Source organism: Rhinatrema bivittatum, chromosome 9 (genome assembly GCF_901001135.1).
Source record: "Rhinatrema bivittatum chromosome 9, aRhiBiv1.1, whole genome shotgun sequence".
Classification (NCBI taxonomy): domain Eukaryota; kingdom Metazoa; phylum Chordata; class Amphibia; order Gymnophiona; family Rhinatrematidae; genus Rhinatrema; species Rhinatrema bivittatum.
Window position 1 is genome coordinate 170,312,389 of NC_042623.1, and position 16,166 is coordinate 170,328,554.

The 16,166-nt window shown below is 40.1% G+C and overlaps 1 protein-coding gene across 2 annotated transcripts in view; it reads right to left on the minus strand.

Moving 5' to 3' along the window:
- Positions 1–13,865, minus strand: part of UBXN7 (UBX domain protein 7) — a 255,626-nt gene extending 241,761 nt beyond the window's left edge. For both annotated transcript variants that reach the window (XM_029617005.1, XM_029617006.1), the window contains exon 1: positions 13,544–13,865. In XM_029617005.1, the coding sequence (XP_029472865.1) occupies positions 13,544–13,616 (73 nt within the window). In that variant the 5' untranslated portion in view covers positions 13,617–13,865. The remainder of the gene's footprint in view (positions 1–13,543) is intronic.
- Positions 13,866–16,166: the final 2,301 nt, after the last annotated feature.

Genomic DNA, 16,166 nt, shown 5'->3' on the forward strand with positions numbered 1-16,166 from the left:
CCTGAGGGTGTTTTATCTGATTCCCCCAGATCCTTCACCAGCTTTTCTAGTTCTTCTCCAAAAAGGTTTCCCTTAGGGTGACTTGCAGAAACGTGATTTTGACACTGAATCTGCCAACTGCAAAACAGAAGTCTTCTGGTAGCCACTCCTGAAGTCAGTGACCTAAAAGACATCCTTATTAAGCTGTACATAACATCAGCTAAGATCACTATGGCTGATACAAAACAATTTGTTTCTGTGCTGACCAGGAGCTGGTGGTTCCAACATATGGCAGCCCAGGCAATATAACCTCCGCAAATGGAAGCCCGTAGAGCCATTGAATGCACTGCAAAGGCCAGCTTAAGGATTGCCTCTATTTTCCTGAATTGGGGGTCCCAAGAATAAGCAGTGGATTTCTGCAACTCTACCTTAATAATGGTTAATGGACTTTTCCTCCAGGAACTTGTCCAAACCTTTTTTTTTTAAATGCAGTTACTCTAATAGCTTAGACCATATGCTCTGGCAACAAATTCCAGAGCTTAATTATGCATGGCATACAAGGATAATCCCCAGCAACTCATTCAGGGCAGACCTGAGAGAAACACTTCCATTGGGATAAGCAAAACTTAAGGGCTGCTGTCCCAGGAACAACAAGTGTTCTACCAGGTCAGGGCCGAATCTAGACTCTGGGAGCTGATGTCCTCACGTGTCTGCAATTGTGGAGACAAGAGATTACTGATTTGGAGCAGGGCCACACCTCCCTTATAGCCAAGAATAAGGTCATAAAAGAAGTGTGTCTGAGGTCTCCAGCAGCTATGGAGGGGGAAGTCCCACACATGAACAGTCTAGCAGGAAGAAAAGGAAGTTTAGATTATTCGTTTATTGCTTTTTAATGTACTGATTATTTTGTAAACCACTTTGAGTTAAACCTCAGTTTCAGGAAGGCAGTATATACTATAGGTACTAACATAACAAACATTCTTTACCCGATTACTAAGATGCCTGCATAGGATTCTGAAACTTGATCAACACTACAGTCCCTGATTTACTTCAATTTATGATGAGCATGGCCAACAAGGTGCAGTGCTCAAAAACTTAACATGCTAATATCTGTTTAGGGATAAAAAAGTAATTGAAATAAAACAGAAAACCTTACTGACTATTCTGCCAAACTACATTGTGTATAATTTCTTTGCAACTACTGCTTCTTTCAAATGCATTTTTGCATGCCTCCTGAACCCCCCAAAACAGTCATGTTCAGAACAGTCACCACTAGATTACACTGGTCCATCATGGTTATATCATAAGCATCATCATACAAAGCGCAAACCAATTAGATATTCTTACATGATTTGTGCCAATGCTCTAAGTCAGTGGTTCTCAACCTTTTTTTCCGCCGTGATACACCTGACACATGATGCTCACGTGCGTGACACACTGCACATTAAATTCTGCAGCTGAAGTTTAAAAATTCTAAATATTTTATTGTTAAAAATGATACAAGGAAAATATTCTTTAATTTCAATAACTGCTTGTAAAAAATATTTATTAAAATTTGATTACTTTCACAAAAGTTTGACTCTTCACTTACTTTACTAGTGAGAAATCTGGGAGTGAGGTTTTGATTCAGGGTGGAACAGTAAACAAATTCTCGTGCATCTCACTGTCCACCTCAAGAAGTTCTGAACTTTTCTGGAGTTTATATAGAGCAGAGCAAGGATGTTATCATAAAACACAGTAATGTTTGTAGAAAAAGACCAAATAGCCCATCCAGTCTGCCCAGCAAGCTTCCCATAGCAGTAACTACTGCTCCATGCAGGTAATCCCCATGTGTCTATTAAGGGTAGTAACTGCTAGGGATGTGCAATCGTTTAGGACGAATTAGGCAATTTTAACAAAACTGCCTAATTCGTCCTGGTTCGGGGAACCCGAAACCCGAACCAAATTTTTCCCTGAATTTCAAAGGCCCGAACCGCGAGAAATACGAAATTTCCCGCGGCGGGCTGAAAACGAAGCCCGAACCAAAAGGTTCGGGCTTTGCACATCTCTAGTAACTGCCGCTCTGTGCAGGTTACCCCCATGCCTTATTTTAAGGATGATAATACAAGCAAAACCAAGCAACTGTCAAACCCGTAGCAAAATTACTGCAACATTTTTACATGGTGAGCAGCCTTCCTGATAATTCAGACAATGCTGCTTGAATGTTCTTTGCTTTTCGACTTGATCATAGAAGCTTTACCCCAATGTCAGCATATCAGTAACCCATGCCGTAAAATGTTTCCCTTTTCATCTTGCCATACAAAAAAATATATTCAAATTCTGGTATCCCCTCAGTAATAGCACTTCAAAATCCCTCCCCTGCCAGATACTTTGTGAAACAACATGAAAACCTGCAAAATAAGACACTTAGAATCTATATAGCAAACCTGCCATACCATTATAGCACCAACATCTAGAACTCAAACAGCAACAACCCTTCCTATGAAAATACAACCCTGCAAATATAGAACACAATACGCTTCCTCTCGGAAAACAAAACAAAATGAACAGGACTGCTAAAGATCCCTACACAGAACCTACATGCTAGTCAGCAGATCCCTCACCTCTGTCACACACACAGAGCACAGACGGACCCTTATCTATTCATTTATGTTCCGCCTTTTGCACTTTTTTCAGCACTTCAAACTGGATTACATTCAGGTACTTCCCTATCCCCAGACTGCTTACAATCTAAAGGCCGGATTTTAAAAGGGGTACGCGCGTAACCCTTTTAAAAACCCCCTGCGCGCGCCGAGCCTATTTTGCATAGGCTCGGCGGCGCACGCAAGCCCAGATCGCGCGTAAGTCCCGGGGCTTGCAAAAAGGGGCAGTCGGGGGCATGTGGGCGGTCTGGGGGCATGGTCGAGCGCCCCGACACGCGTAAGTTACTACTGCCCGGAGGCAGTAGTAACTTTTCAGATAAAGGTAGGGGGGGGGGGGGGGGGGGTCTAGATAGGGCGGGGGGGGGTGGAAGGAAAGTTCCCTCCGAGGCCGCTCGGATTTCGGAGCGTGCTTGGCTCGGCGCGCGCAAGTTGCACAAATGTGCACCCCTTTGCGCGCGCCGACCCCGGATTTTATAAGATATGCGCAGCTACGCGCGTATCTTATAAAATCCAGCGAACAAAAGTACGCGCGCGCACAGTCTTAAAATGTACCCCTAAGTTTGTACCTTAAGCAATGGAGGGTAAAGTGACTTGCCCACGGTCACAAGGAGCAACAGCAGGACTCAAACCCCGGTCTCCTGGTTCATAGCCCCCTGCTCTAACCACTAGGCTACTCCGCCACTCTAACTCTCTGTGCTCCTGTCACTTGGAGGAAAAGTGAAGGGATTCACAACAGAAACACCAGCTCTGCCCAGAGAAGACTGGAAACTCCCAGCAGTGCCATGGACTGAGAGCAGTGTGAACTGAAATTCCCATTCCATTTTTATTTTCAGTAACAAATGATCATTATGTGATGATTTGAACTACTGTCACTTTTCCATACACTGCTTCTGATAACTTCCCCCTCCACCTCCACCCAAGTATTGTCAGGATCATTTAAAATAATCGTAAATTAGTCATATGCTTAAGACCAGTTAGGTAATGTAACTGTTGGGAGACCTTTAATTTTGTAGTTTACTATTTTAAAAATGACCTAGTACTCCTCACAGTTTCTAAGCAGGCTACAAGGCGACTGGTGGCTTGAAGAAAGTAACTAGTTTAGCACTTAACTAGGTCAAGCCTTCTACACTTTTCCGATCTGAGTAAATCTGGCACAGTGATGGTGCAGGTGCCAACACAACTTTCCATGCTGCAGCTTAATTGGGTCCCGACTCCAGTAATGTAGTGTGTTCATTTCTACACAAGCTCTGTGCTTTTAGAGACCTTGTTTCAGATTGTTCTCTCCCACCTTGGGCTTACCAGGTGGATGATGGCTTGATGTTTAATGTAGCACTGTTACACTATGAAGAAAGGACTGCCTCGCAAAGAAAAAACAACATCTTGTTAGTCTAGTAGAATTTGGGTCCTTTATTACAGAATAAAGGACCATAAATTAAAAATAGAAATACGCAAATACTGAAACTGAGAAGCCAGACTCTCTGGGGCAACTTTCAAATTGTGTGGAGAAGTATAAAGTCCACAAAGAGTTTTTACCCATAGAGTTTACACAATTTCCAAAGGGAAAATATTTCCTTTTGAAAAATGAGTTGGAAAAAAGTGTGTGTGCAGACTTGCACCTACTACTTTGTTTGGGTACTTGTTTAGACTAAAAAAACATAGGTACTCCCCTGCTCTGCTCTCTCCTCACCCAGCAGGCACATGTGGCAGTTTTTGAAGCATAAGTTTGCAATACAAAATTTCTGGTGACAAACCTCCCACCTGTGGGTGACACACTGGTTGAGAATCACTGCTCTAAGCATTGATGCTCACAGGGGTACAGACAAATTCCATGGGAACTGTTTAAAGACATTTATAACAGTTTAAAGGTAAAATGTTAATACATAAGTAGGTTATTACTACTTGCTTTGTCCTTATACATACAAATACAATTTTCTAAAAAAGTATTTCTAGATTTGCCAAAGTTTTCAAACTACTAGTCTCAGAGTGCATGTACAATAATAACTAGATTTCCTAGCAGAAAGGCAGATGCTCACATAGGCTGGTCTGTCAGGCAGGCTATGCTGGAGACCTATGAGGCTGGATGCTTATTACAAAGACTTGTGGTTAAACATGGGAAGAAAAGGTACTGGGTGTAAACTAAATAGATTTGTATTCTCATCTGGTCAAGATGGAAAAGAAGCATTTTTTAAATGTTTATAGTTTTATGTGATTTTTATTGCGGTTGAGTTTTATATTGTTGTTTATATTTTATTTTAACCACACTAGACATATTGTGGAAGATGCGGGTTATAAGATTGGTAAATAAACAAACAGATAAGAAAGATGACAAAAACTGTGTTGGGTAAGGGAAATATTTTACAAGCAGTCACACTCTATAACGGGTAGCTGGGATATATCCTTGCAGTGTGGATGGGCCAGTTGGTCTTTTTTTTTAAGTACTCTATGTTACTATGTTTTAAAAATCTTCATTCATTAAGTCATTCTTTAGTTAGACATAAATGTACACATTTTGGATATTTTGAGAATGTGATATATTTTATTGGAAACTAACAGATATGCTTGCACTCCACAATAAATTATCTTGTATTACAAACAAAATTATGTAATCAGGGTGACACTGCACAGGTAAATAAACCGAAGCAGCACATTCAAAATTATTTTTAATAAACATTTCATTCATGTTGAGAATACTATTTCGGTCACCTAGTAAGCAAGTTTAACAAGAACTATATGTATTCAATCAAAAAAAAAGTATTTTAGATGTATCTGATTCATATTTACGATAAAGCAACAAAACCACATCACAGATGATATTGTTCATTAGCGTCAGATATTCATATGTCCCATCTTCAGGTATTTATGACAGTTCAAAAACTAACTTGAAGTTAACAAGTAGCACATTTAAGACTAATCGGAGAAAATTCTTTTTCACTCAACACACAGTAAAGCTCTGGAATTTGTTGCCAGAGGATGTGGTTAGTGCAGTTAGTGTAGCTGGGTTCAAAAAATGTTTGGATAAGTTCTTGGAGGAGAAGTCCATTAACTGCTATTAATCAAGTTTACTTAGGGAATAGCCACTGCTATTAATTGCATCAGTAGCATGGGATCTTCTTAGTGTTTGGGTAATTACCAGGTTCTTGTGGCCTGGTTTGGCCTCTGTTGGAAACAGGATGCTGGGCTTGATGGACCCTTGGTCTGACCCAGCATGGCAATTTCTTATGTTCTTAACATACAACTAAATTACCTAAGAGCATTTAACCTAGTTATCTACAGGGAAATTGGTCTTATAAAATCATATCTGTGCATCTTTTTTTCCTGCAAATGTGCCCCATACTCAAAAACAATTTAACCATTCATTCAAGTTCACAAATTTCTGTCAGAGAGGCTAATGCAATAAGGTGCTCTTGGCACAGCGCAGTTTAACCCTCAGTTGTGTGCACATTTTTTTGTGCACAATCTTTACGGCTCATGCAGCAAGGACTTTTCATAAAAATGTGCACTTAGTATCCTTCCATGGAAATTCCATGCTAATGATGTCATTAGATATTACCCCCAGTGTAGAGAGATTCACTGGCTTACCTCATATTTTCTTAGTGCAGGAAATTTAACCCGTAGAGCGAGGTGGAGTAAAGCTTCCAGGGCTGTTATTCCAGAGGCGGCAGCTACAGTTCCAGTGCCAAGACCTATCATTGGTACTTTATTCACAGAAAATATGCTTTGTGCACAAAAAGCATATTTTCTGCACATAAATCATATTACTTGTGCAGAAACCAGAAAATGTGCGCAAAAGTTAGCACATAGCAAAAAATGCTTTCTGTGCTGACAGCATTCCAACCTAGGACGTAACCCTGGTAGAGGCAAATGCTCAACTTAAGGGGGAAGGTACGTAACAGAATGTACAGAACTCCTCACAACACCTTAAAAGGACTGGAAGCACCTTAAGTAAAGGAATCCTGGTTACGGGACATTTCCTCTGAGCAGAGAAATAAAGCTTAGGCTCAGAAAGGAAAAGAGGAGGCCCTGGGAATATGGTTTGTGTGCACAAACCATGTTTTGCGTGCGTTTAACTCCTGATTCATTAGCATATTATTAGCATACATTTATTTATTTATTTGTTTTTAATATACCGACATTCAATATGGCATATCGCATCGGTTTACAGATTAACTCGTGGAATAATACGACAACGGTGTCTTATTATTTTACATACTAATAGAGTAACTTATTTAACGATTTGGAACTTGAATTGGCAATTTAATACATGAATTGGCAATTAATAGCTTGTGTGTTAAAGTATGCATTGATTGGACCTTGTTATCCCAGGTAAACATAAAGATGTAGATATCCAAACATATCTGGTTAAGTATGTTACCGAATAAGAATTATCTGGCTAACTCACACAGGATATTCAGCAATACAGCTATGCTGCTGAACATCCCCGAATAAGCTATTGAGCAGGTCTAACTTAACTGGCTAAATACAAATATTGCTACTTATCTGGCTAATTTAGCCAGTTAAGTAGCTCCTACTCTGAACGCCCATATCCCACCTACAATTTATCTGGCTGCTGCCACTTAGCCGGATAAGTGATGCTGAGTATGTGTTTCAAGGTTTTAGTCTCCTAGCTTTTGCTAGCTGCACATTTCACTACTGCCTTACATTAGAAGCATACTCCAAGTAATACACACTGATGGAACCAAATTAAGGAAACAGTTTGTATTGAAAAGTTGTCTGTTTGAAGGGAGAGGGATCAAGTTCATGCCCTCAGACTGATTTGTGAATAGTAAATTTATCGATGGAAGAAAGCGAAATGTCAGCCTCCCTAAAAATGACCATAGTAATACCTATTCTTCAAAATTCACAGTTAAACCCTATAGATCCTTCTAACTATAGGCCCATTTCCAATCTGTTGTGCCTTGCCAAAATAATTGAAAAAAATCAGTGCATAAACAGTTATGCGATTGATTATTTAGAAGAAAACTCTTTACTGAACCCTAGACAGTATGGTTTCAGAAAAAACAGGAGTACCGATACACTTGTTATCTTAGTCAGACAGTATTTTTTGAGGTTTTTTAATATGGCCAAAGATATCTATTTATTTATTTATTTAGGCGTTTTATATACCATCATTCCAAAAGAAGATCACAAAGGTTTACAAAATCTGCAATCATGTTCATAGTCAACATTCACATACTGGGACAGTGTTCATATTCTGGGTCAGCACAACAGCAAATACATATCCAAGTTCATATTCATAATTACTAGGTCAGCACAACAGCAGCCACAAATTTGAATTCTACTAGAGGTACGCGTTATATCATTCAGTTCTTATTTCTTGCTTCACTGACAATATCTCTGGTATCGTCAGTGGAGTTATTGTCATATAAGTATTTTACGTTAAGTCATATGCATTTTTAAAGAGCCATGTTTTCAGTTCATGCTTGAAGCTCTTGTTTTCTCTTATGTGACACAGTGTTTCTAGGAGGGAGTTCCACAACTTGGAACCCGCTATGGAGAACATTCGGTCTCTTATTTGTGTTAGGTGTATGTTCCATGTTGAAGGCATTTTTAGAAGTCCTTTGTTTTATGATCTTAGGGCTCTCTGTGGAGGGTTAATATTGTTGATAAAATTAAACAGAGTTAATACTTTATAGCGAATTCTGGATTGTACAGGAAGCCACTGCAGTGCTATTAGTGAGAGGGTGATGTGGTCAAATTTCCTTGTCCCTAGTAAGAGTATAGCAGAGGCATTTTGAAGTAACTGTAATGGTTTTAGTAGACCTGAGGGTAGACCAAGTAATAGAGAGTTACAGTAGTCTAAGTTTGAGAATATTACTATTTGTAAGACAGTGCAGAATTCTTGTACAGTTAGTAGTGGTTTCAGTCGCTGTAATATTCTCAGTTTGGAGTATCCTGTTTTAGTTTGCTTATATCTTTTTTCATTGCGAAGTTCTCATCAACCTGAATTCCCAGGTCTCGTACTTGATCAGAGGGAATAATGTTAAAAGTTCCCAAGTCTAGGGTTGGCGGTTTAATTATCGAGGCATTTCTCCATACCTACATAATTTTGGGAGGGTTTTTTTTAGATTTAGTGTTAGTTTCAATTTAGAGAGTTTTTGTTGTATTGCCTTCAGAATTAACGCAACTTTTTTCCAAATGTTTTGTCGAAAGGTATGTAGAATTGTATGTCATCTGCGTATAGGAAGAAGTTGAATCCTAGGTTTGCTGGTAAAGTACATAGAGGCAGTAAATAAATGTTGAATAGTGTAGCCGAGAGTGCTGAACCCTGGGGTACACCTGTATTAATTGTGAAGGTGTCAGAACTTTTCGGATAATAGAAAGACTAGGGGGCACTCCATGAAGTTAGCAAGTGGCACATTTAGAACTAATCGGAGAAAGTTCTTTTTCACTCAAAGCACAATTAAACTCTGGAATTTGTTACCAGAAGATGTGGTTCATGCAGTTAGTATAGCTGTGTTTAAAAAAGGATTGGATAAGTTCTTGGAGGAGAAGTCCATTACCTGATATTAATTAAGTTGACTTAGATAATAACCACTGCTATTACTAGCAACAGTAACATGGAATAGACAGTTTTTAGGTACTTGCCAGGTTCGGCCACTGTTGGAAACAGGATGTTGGGCTTGATGGACCCTTGGTCTGACCCAGTATGGCATGTTCTTATGTTCTTAAAGTTGATTTCCCAGTTTGACTAGGAAAGTCCTATCTTCTAGGAAGGAAGAGAACCATTTGTTCACATTTCTGTCTATTCCAATTTTTCTCAGCTGATGACAGCAGGGTATGGTCAACTGTGTCAAAGGCAGGATATAGGATTCATTTTTGTCAAATCCCTGCAGTACAGGGTCGGTTAAGGAAATGAGTAGAGTTTCTGTTGGGCGATTTTTTCTGAATCCGAATTGATTTGGGTACAATATAGTGTTATCTTCTAGGTGGTTATCCAATTGGGATAACACAGCTTTTTCTAGGACTTTAGCAATGAAAGGCAGATTGGATATAGGTTAATAATTGTCCCATTTGTTGATTCTACTGGTTTTATTTTTTAGGGTTTGTTTAATTATGGCTTGTTTTGCCCTAGCAAGGACCTAACCTTCTGTTAGTGAGTGGTTTATTATGGTTGTGATTTTTGGAGTTATTACGCTGTGTACTGTTTTCTGTGCACCTGCAGGGACTGGGTCCAGTGGGTGGGTAGCAGGCTTGATTTTTGTAATTATTTGGTTTGTTTCAGGTTTAGATACTGGTTCGAATGTATTCCATTTTACTTGTCCAAGTTTTTCTTCAGGCTCTTTTATTGATAAGCAGGTTGAGAATTGTGTTTTTATCGTGTTAATTTTATTTAACAGATACATTGCACATTCATTGCAGGAGTTCATTGAAACTTCGTGGTTATTTGAGATGGAGGAAGATGGGTCTAAGTTTTTTAACTGTTTCAAAGAGTAATTTGGAATTAAATATTACACCATGAATCTGTTTTGCATAGTAGTCTTTTTTTTGCCTTATTGATTTGTTTACGTTATTTTGTTAATAGTGATTTGTATTTTTCTAGTGATTCCGTAGTTTGGCATTTCCGCCATTGCTTTTCAGATTGTCTCCGGGTCTGTTTCGTGTCTTAATTCTTTGTTGTACCAAAGTTTCTTTTGTTTAGCTTTATTGCCTTCATTCTTGAATGTTTTTTCCTGGATTGGGTATAGGGTATCAGCTATTTCATTTATGATTTTTTTCCCAGGAGTCAAAAGATAAGGAGGCATTGTCATGATCAAAATCAGCTATTTTATTTTTAATTGTTTTTTCAAGTATTTTCGATTTTAACTTTTTTCTGTATGTGAAAGACTGCATATTCTGAATGTTTGTTTGCAGTGTAGTATTATTAGACATTCCCACTGCCTTTGATACCACAGATTATAACATTTTATTGACCCGCTTGACCGAGTTCAATTTCAAAAACACAGTTTTCAGCTTGTTTCGATCATTTCTCAGTGAAAGAAAATTTGCTGTTAGTATAGTGTCCAGTTGCTCCACGTGAGTAGATATTAAAACTGGGGTACCCCAGAGATCTAGACTTTCCACAACCCTATTTAACATATACTTACTTCCACTCTGTAAACTTCTAGATGTTTTAGGTTTAAACTTTCGTATTTATGCAGATGACATACAGTTCTCCTTTCCTATTTTGACTTCTGTAGCTGCACCTTTACAGGAACTAAAGATATATATGACAGCTTACCTTGAGATGGTTACATCATAATAGATTAGCCCTAAATATCAAAATAACTGAAATAATCCTCATTTCGAGGAGATCTACCAGCCTTTCATTTTGAGAACCATGGGATAATAATTCTCTTGACAGAGGGCTCTCAATGAAACATCAGGTACAAAACTTTGTCAAATCTTGGTATTATAAATTAAGAATGCTGAGATTAAAACCTTTTCTAGAACCAGATGATTTTAGGGTAATACTCCAAACCTTGATCTTTGCCAACTTAGATTTTTGTAACTATTTCTTGGAGTCACGAATAATACCATCAGATCTCTTCAACTGCTGCTGAATTCTGTGGCAAGAATCTTAACAGGTACATGCAAATATGACCATATAATACCAGTGTTATTTAAACTACACTAGCTACTGACACAATATAGGATATCACAAAAAGCACCCACCTTACTCCATTGCACAATATACAATAGCAAGGAGTCATGGTTAGGTACCAGATTACATCTGTATATACCATCTAGAAACCTCAGATCAGCAAACAAAGGTTTGCTGTCTGTCCCTACTATTCAACAGGCGCACTTGGGAGAAGTTAGGGAAAGGGCAATATCAACAGCAGGGCCCATATTATGGAATAAGACACCAGAAACGTTGAGCAGAAGACAAAAAATTGTTCAAACAAATGCTCGAAACCTGGTTATTCCAGTATTTAGTGAACTGCTAACAGGAATTGAGTGTTGCAATCAGAGCTTTGCATAATTTTGCCGTATGCAGTATATTCATTATTAGTCTGTTGCATTGTCTTATGAAGTGCTATGTTTACATAGATATATTTTATATTTACTGATCTTATTTATTAATTTTGTTATTACTTTATGAATGTTATATTGTGAACTGCTTTGACTGTTAAAAGTGGCATAGAAGAAATTTTAAATAAACATTTGGAGTCTGTTTTTGTCTTTTTATAATATATTACTATCTTATATGCACTTTTCATCTGTTGAACTTTTCTTATGATTGCACTAGTGTTTATATATTTCTTCACAAAGAGAGTAGTGGATGCCTGGAATGCCCTTCTGGAAGTGGTGATGATGACAAAATGGTGAAAGATTTCAAAGGGGCATGGGATAAACACTATGGATCTCTAAAGGCTAGAGGAAGGAAATGAGGAAAAGAGTATGGGGGGGGGGGGAGAGACTTGCTGGTATGGCGGTTACTACCCTTAACCAATAAGCCTTCATGCTGTTGATGCAACTCCATTATTGCTCTTTGCTTTAACAGCAAGGGGGGGAAGAGGAAAATGGGAATTAGTTTCAGAAAGCAACCAAGGTCACTGAATTTTACGGTCTGGAAAAACAAATAAGCATTGGGGGGGACGGGGGGGACTTGCTGATGTGGGTGTTGCTACCCTTAACCAATAAGCCTTATACTTGTGATACAACTCCAACTTTGCTCTTTGCTTCAATAGCATGAGTTAATGGGGAATTGGACTCAGACAGCAAACACCAAGGGCCCTGACTTTGACCGTTTAGGAAACAAACTATGGGGGTGACTTGTATGGCATGGCTGATACTACCGTGAGCTTGCTGGGCAGACTGGATGGGCCATTTGGTCCTTTTCTGCTGTTATTTCTATGTTTCTATAATTTATATTGTCCATGATCACAATTAAATTGTTTAGAAAAACAAACTGTGCACTAAACTTCAGCACACTGTTTAATGCTCAGCTTTTTGCATCAGTTAGAGATGCACTATGAATCTTAATTCACACTTATGATGTGCCCCATTTCTTTTTCTTTTCTATATGGAAACCTGCCAGTTCAGCTCAGCTGAAATATTAAGGAGATTGGAGAATATTGTGATATAATTGGGCATATTTTCATTGCTTAGTAATCATCATCATCATATGCACATTTTAATGTTAAAGACATGAAATATTCACACATTTTGGGGTATTTTTTTGTCAAGACTGATGTTAAGTAACTTGCTGAAGGTCTCAAGGTTGGGAGCCTGAACCACTGTCTACAGGTTTTAGAAGTCTATGCTCTAATACCTACATTACCCACCAGGATTATACCAAGAACCAATGCCTTTTCCTCTATGACTTAGAACTGATCATCCGACAGAGTCCAGATATTTCCCCACAATGCCTATCTACAGCATTTTTGTTTGGGAGGGGTGGTTATTATTGGTTATGCCATGATCTGTGCATTTCAGTTTAAAGTCTACCAGGATGCTGTGCATCTCAAAAGCTTCTTTATTGAAACTCACAACAAAAAAATAATTACTCCAAATGAGACACCTCTATTCAAACAAAATCATTCCAGTGAAAGGTGCTAGAACTGGGCAATAAAGCCCACCCTCTCGTTACTTGCGAAGGAGTCCACAAACAAAATATCTTAAGTCTCCCAGATATTCAGCTTTTTGCTAAGGTCTCCAGCTTTATCAGCCCTCCAACTGCGCATTCAGCGGGAGTCTTCTGCACCTTCCTACTGTAAGTGCCTACTGAGACTCGCTGATCTACAGCACCGCTATGAGAACCAAGGAACGATTCACAGGCATTACCGCCTGCCCTCGGTGTCGGCCCTAAATACGGGGCTGGGCACTAACCGCTCGCCCTCCACTATTGGCATCCCTGTCGAGCTCGCCACCACCGCTTACAGGGGAACTTCCGATGGCTCAGAGCCCCGCACTCTTACCCGTGATGGCGGTGAACTGTTGTATTAACCCCTTCAGTGCCGAGGAAACAGGTGGGCCTCCGCGCGCCGCCATCTTACCGCCGCCGCTGAACAACAACCTCTTCCGTCAGCTCGTCACCCCACCTCTGCGCAGGCGCGCTGCTCGCCAGAACCGGGGTCGATCAGCGCTTGGCGCACGCGCTATGTGGCACGTTGGGCTGTGGGTACGCGGTTGAAACCCCGAGTCGCTCTTCGGCCATCTTTGTTTGGGGCAGCAATGTTATGGAGGAGCGACTCACATGTCGCTCCACCGTCGGATAACCCGCGCGCTGGTAGGTGGGCAAGCGCTAACCGTGCTGCTTAACCAGTGCGGGTCATTGTGACATGTCAGAGAAATGAAATGACATGGTTGATATTGTTGGGGTTTTTTTTTTTTTTTAATAATATATACTTTATCTGATGGTACTTATATGTGTTGTATTTTTTTTATTGGAAGCAGCTCTGGAAGGTTGGCGACTTTTTTTTTTAATTAGGAAAGTTTGCCCTTTTTCTTTGAAAGAGAAGCTCAACTCTAAATCTTTTTTAGGGACCAGGAATCGCTAACAACATCCTAGAAACTCACAGTGAATTAATTTTTGTGAAGGAGATATCTATGACTGCAACAGTTGGAGGTTATCCATCTCAAGGAGAGAAGCATTATGGAATATTGCAGCACTGGTATCGATGAAAACAGATGACAGCTTTTGCTGGAGTCCCAAGAGCTACCCAGCAGCTGTGTGCTGAGAGAGGGGAACTGACATTAATGTATGCTGCACCAATGATCATGTCCAGCCCAGCGGGGGAGGAAGCTTATCTAAGGTGTAGGAGTTTCTCCTGTCCAGGGCCGAACAGATGAGTGAACCCTTTTTGGGACTTTGTCTGCTCATCGGAGCGTATCTGGATCCTCAACCCTGGCATACCAGTCAAGTTCAGATTCTGAGTGGTGCAGTTATATAATCTAGAAATGTCTCTGAAAAAAAAATTTCGACGTCTCCCCTCCACCCCCTCTTCTCTATCAGAAAGGAGAAAATTTCCACTAGAGGACCTCTCCCTTGACAGATTTATACAAAGAATGACAGAAGCCATTATAGCTCCTTTGCAGAAGGAGCATACGACCAGAAACAAAATGCTGGACATCCTCCAGTTTGTGGAGCCTGGTGAGATCATGATAGGCCCAGTACATGAGATCCTCCAAGAGATACAAACGAGGATGTGGCTCCTGTGAATAAATAGGCATATACCTCATCCAAAATGCGCCAGGATTTTAAAAAGGCAGTTACTGCACCATTCTGTGGTGGCTGAATCTACTCTCAAGAGAGCCAAAAGCACTAAGATCCATTCCTTTGGTGGATTCCAGAAACTTGGACACTCAGAAGTAAGAGTTTTCAGTCAGGGAGCTATGTTCAGTGTCCTCACCGTCTTACCATCTCATCATAAGCCAATTCATTCCGGACTTGCTGAAGCAGATGCAGAAAGCAGCAGAAAAGCTTCCTCAGAAGCAATGTGAAAACTTCCAGTCAGTGCATGCAATGCAGAAAACACATGAGCCGTTGATTTTTGGAGTTTTTATAATGGCATTCAGAGTCTCTGCTGTGGGGATTGGCGCCCACAAACCTGCCTGGCTGTAGGTCTCACACGTCCAACCTGAGGTCTAGGAAAGGCTTACTGATGTGCTGTACACTAGAGGGAATCTCTTCAGAGACAGGTATCAGATCAGCGATCTCTTCAGCAACTTGCCACAGTTACTTCAGCTCCACTCTTCTCAGGCAGTATAGGGTCTAATGAAAGAGGTGCTTTCCACCACTTTCTCAGTCATTAGCACACCGGCCTCCTCCCACTTGTCTGAAGCAGCAGAGAACTTTGAAGCCGTATCCAACACCCTACTTAAAACCTGGGATGATATTCTGACTCGATTGCAAAGAACAGCATTGTTAGATGCAGGCTGGGTTTTACATAAACTGTTGGCCCAATGTAACTTCAAACATATGAGACCACAGCATAACAAGAAAGAGGTACAGATCACATCTATTAGATGTTTCTCCAAATCTATCTCCAGACTCCCTGTGGGAAATCTCAGCATGCAAAAAGACTGCAAAAGCCACTCCCCTCCCTCTTAAAGACCAATGCGGTCAAGCCTATTCCACCAGGGGAACGCAGTCAGGGAATTTACTCAGAGTACTTCTTGATTCCAAACATATTCTAGACCTAAGGGTCTTGCATAAATGTTTGAAAAGAGAAAAGTTCAAGATAGTTTTCTTGAGCACCTTAATGCGCTTTTTGCAAAAAGGGGACTGGCTACACACTTTCAATCTGAAAGATACTTACACCCACATTGAGATACTTCCAGGTTACAGTAAATATCTCCAATTTGTAGTAGGGGAATGTCACTTCCAGTAGCATGTCCTGCTTTTCAGCCTGGCATGTGTCCCACTTGTCTTCACTAAAATGTTTCACCGAGGAGAGTTTTGATAGCAATGTTGAACTCAAATATAACAATTTCATTGGCACTGTGTTAGTTGCCTGAATGGCATCAAGATTACTTATCTTTGAGAAGTAATTTCCTTCTTGTAAATATGGGCACTAGTAGTTGCCTGTAGACGCCAAA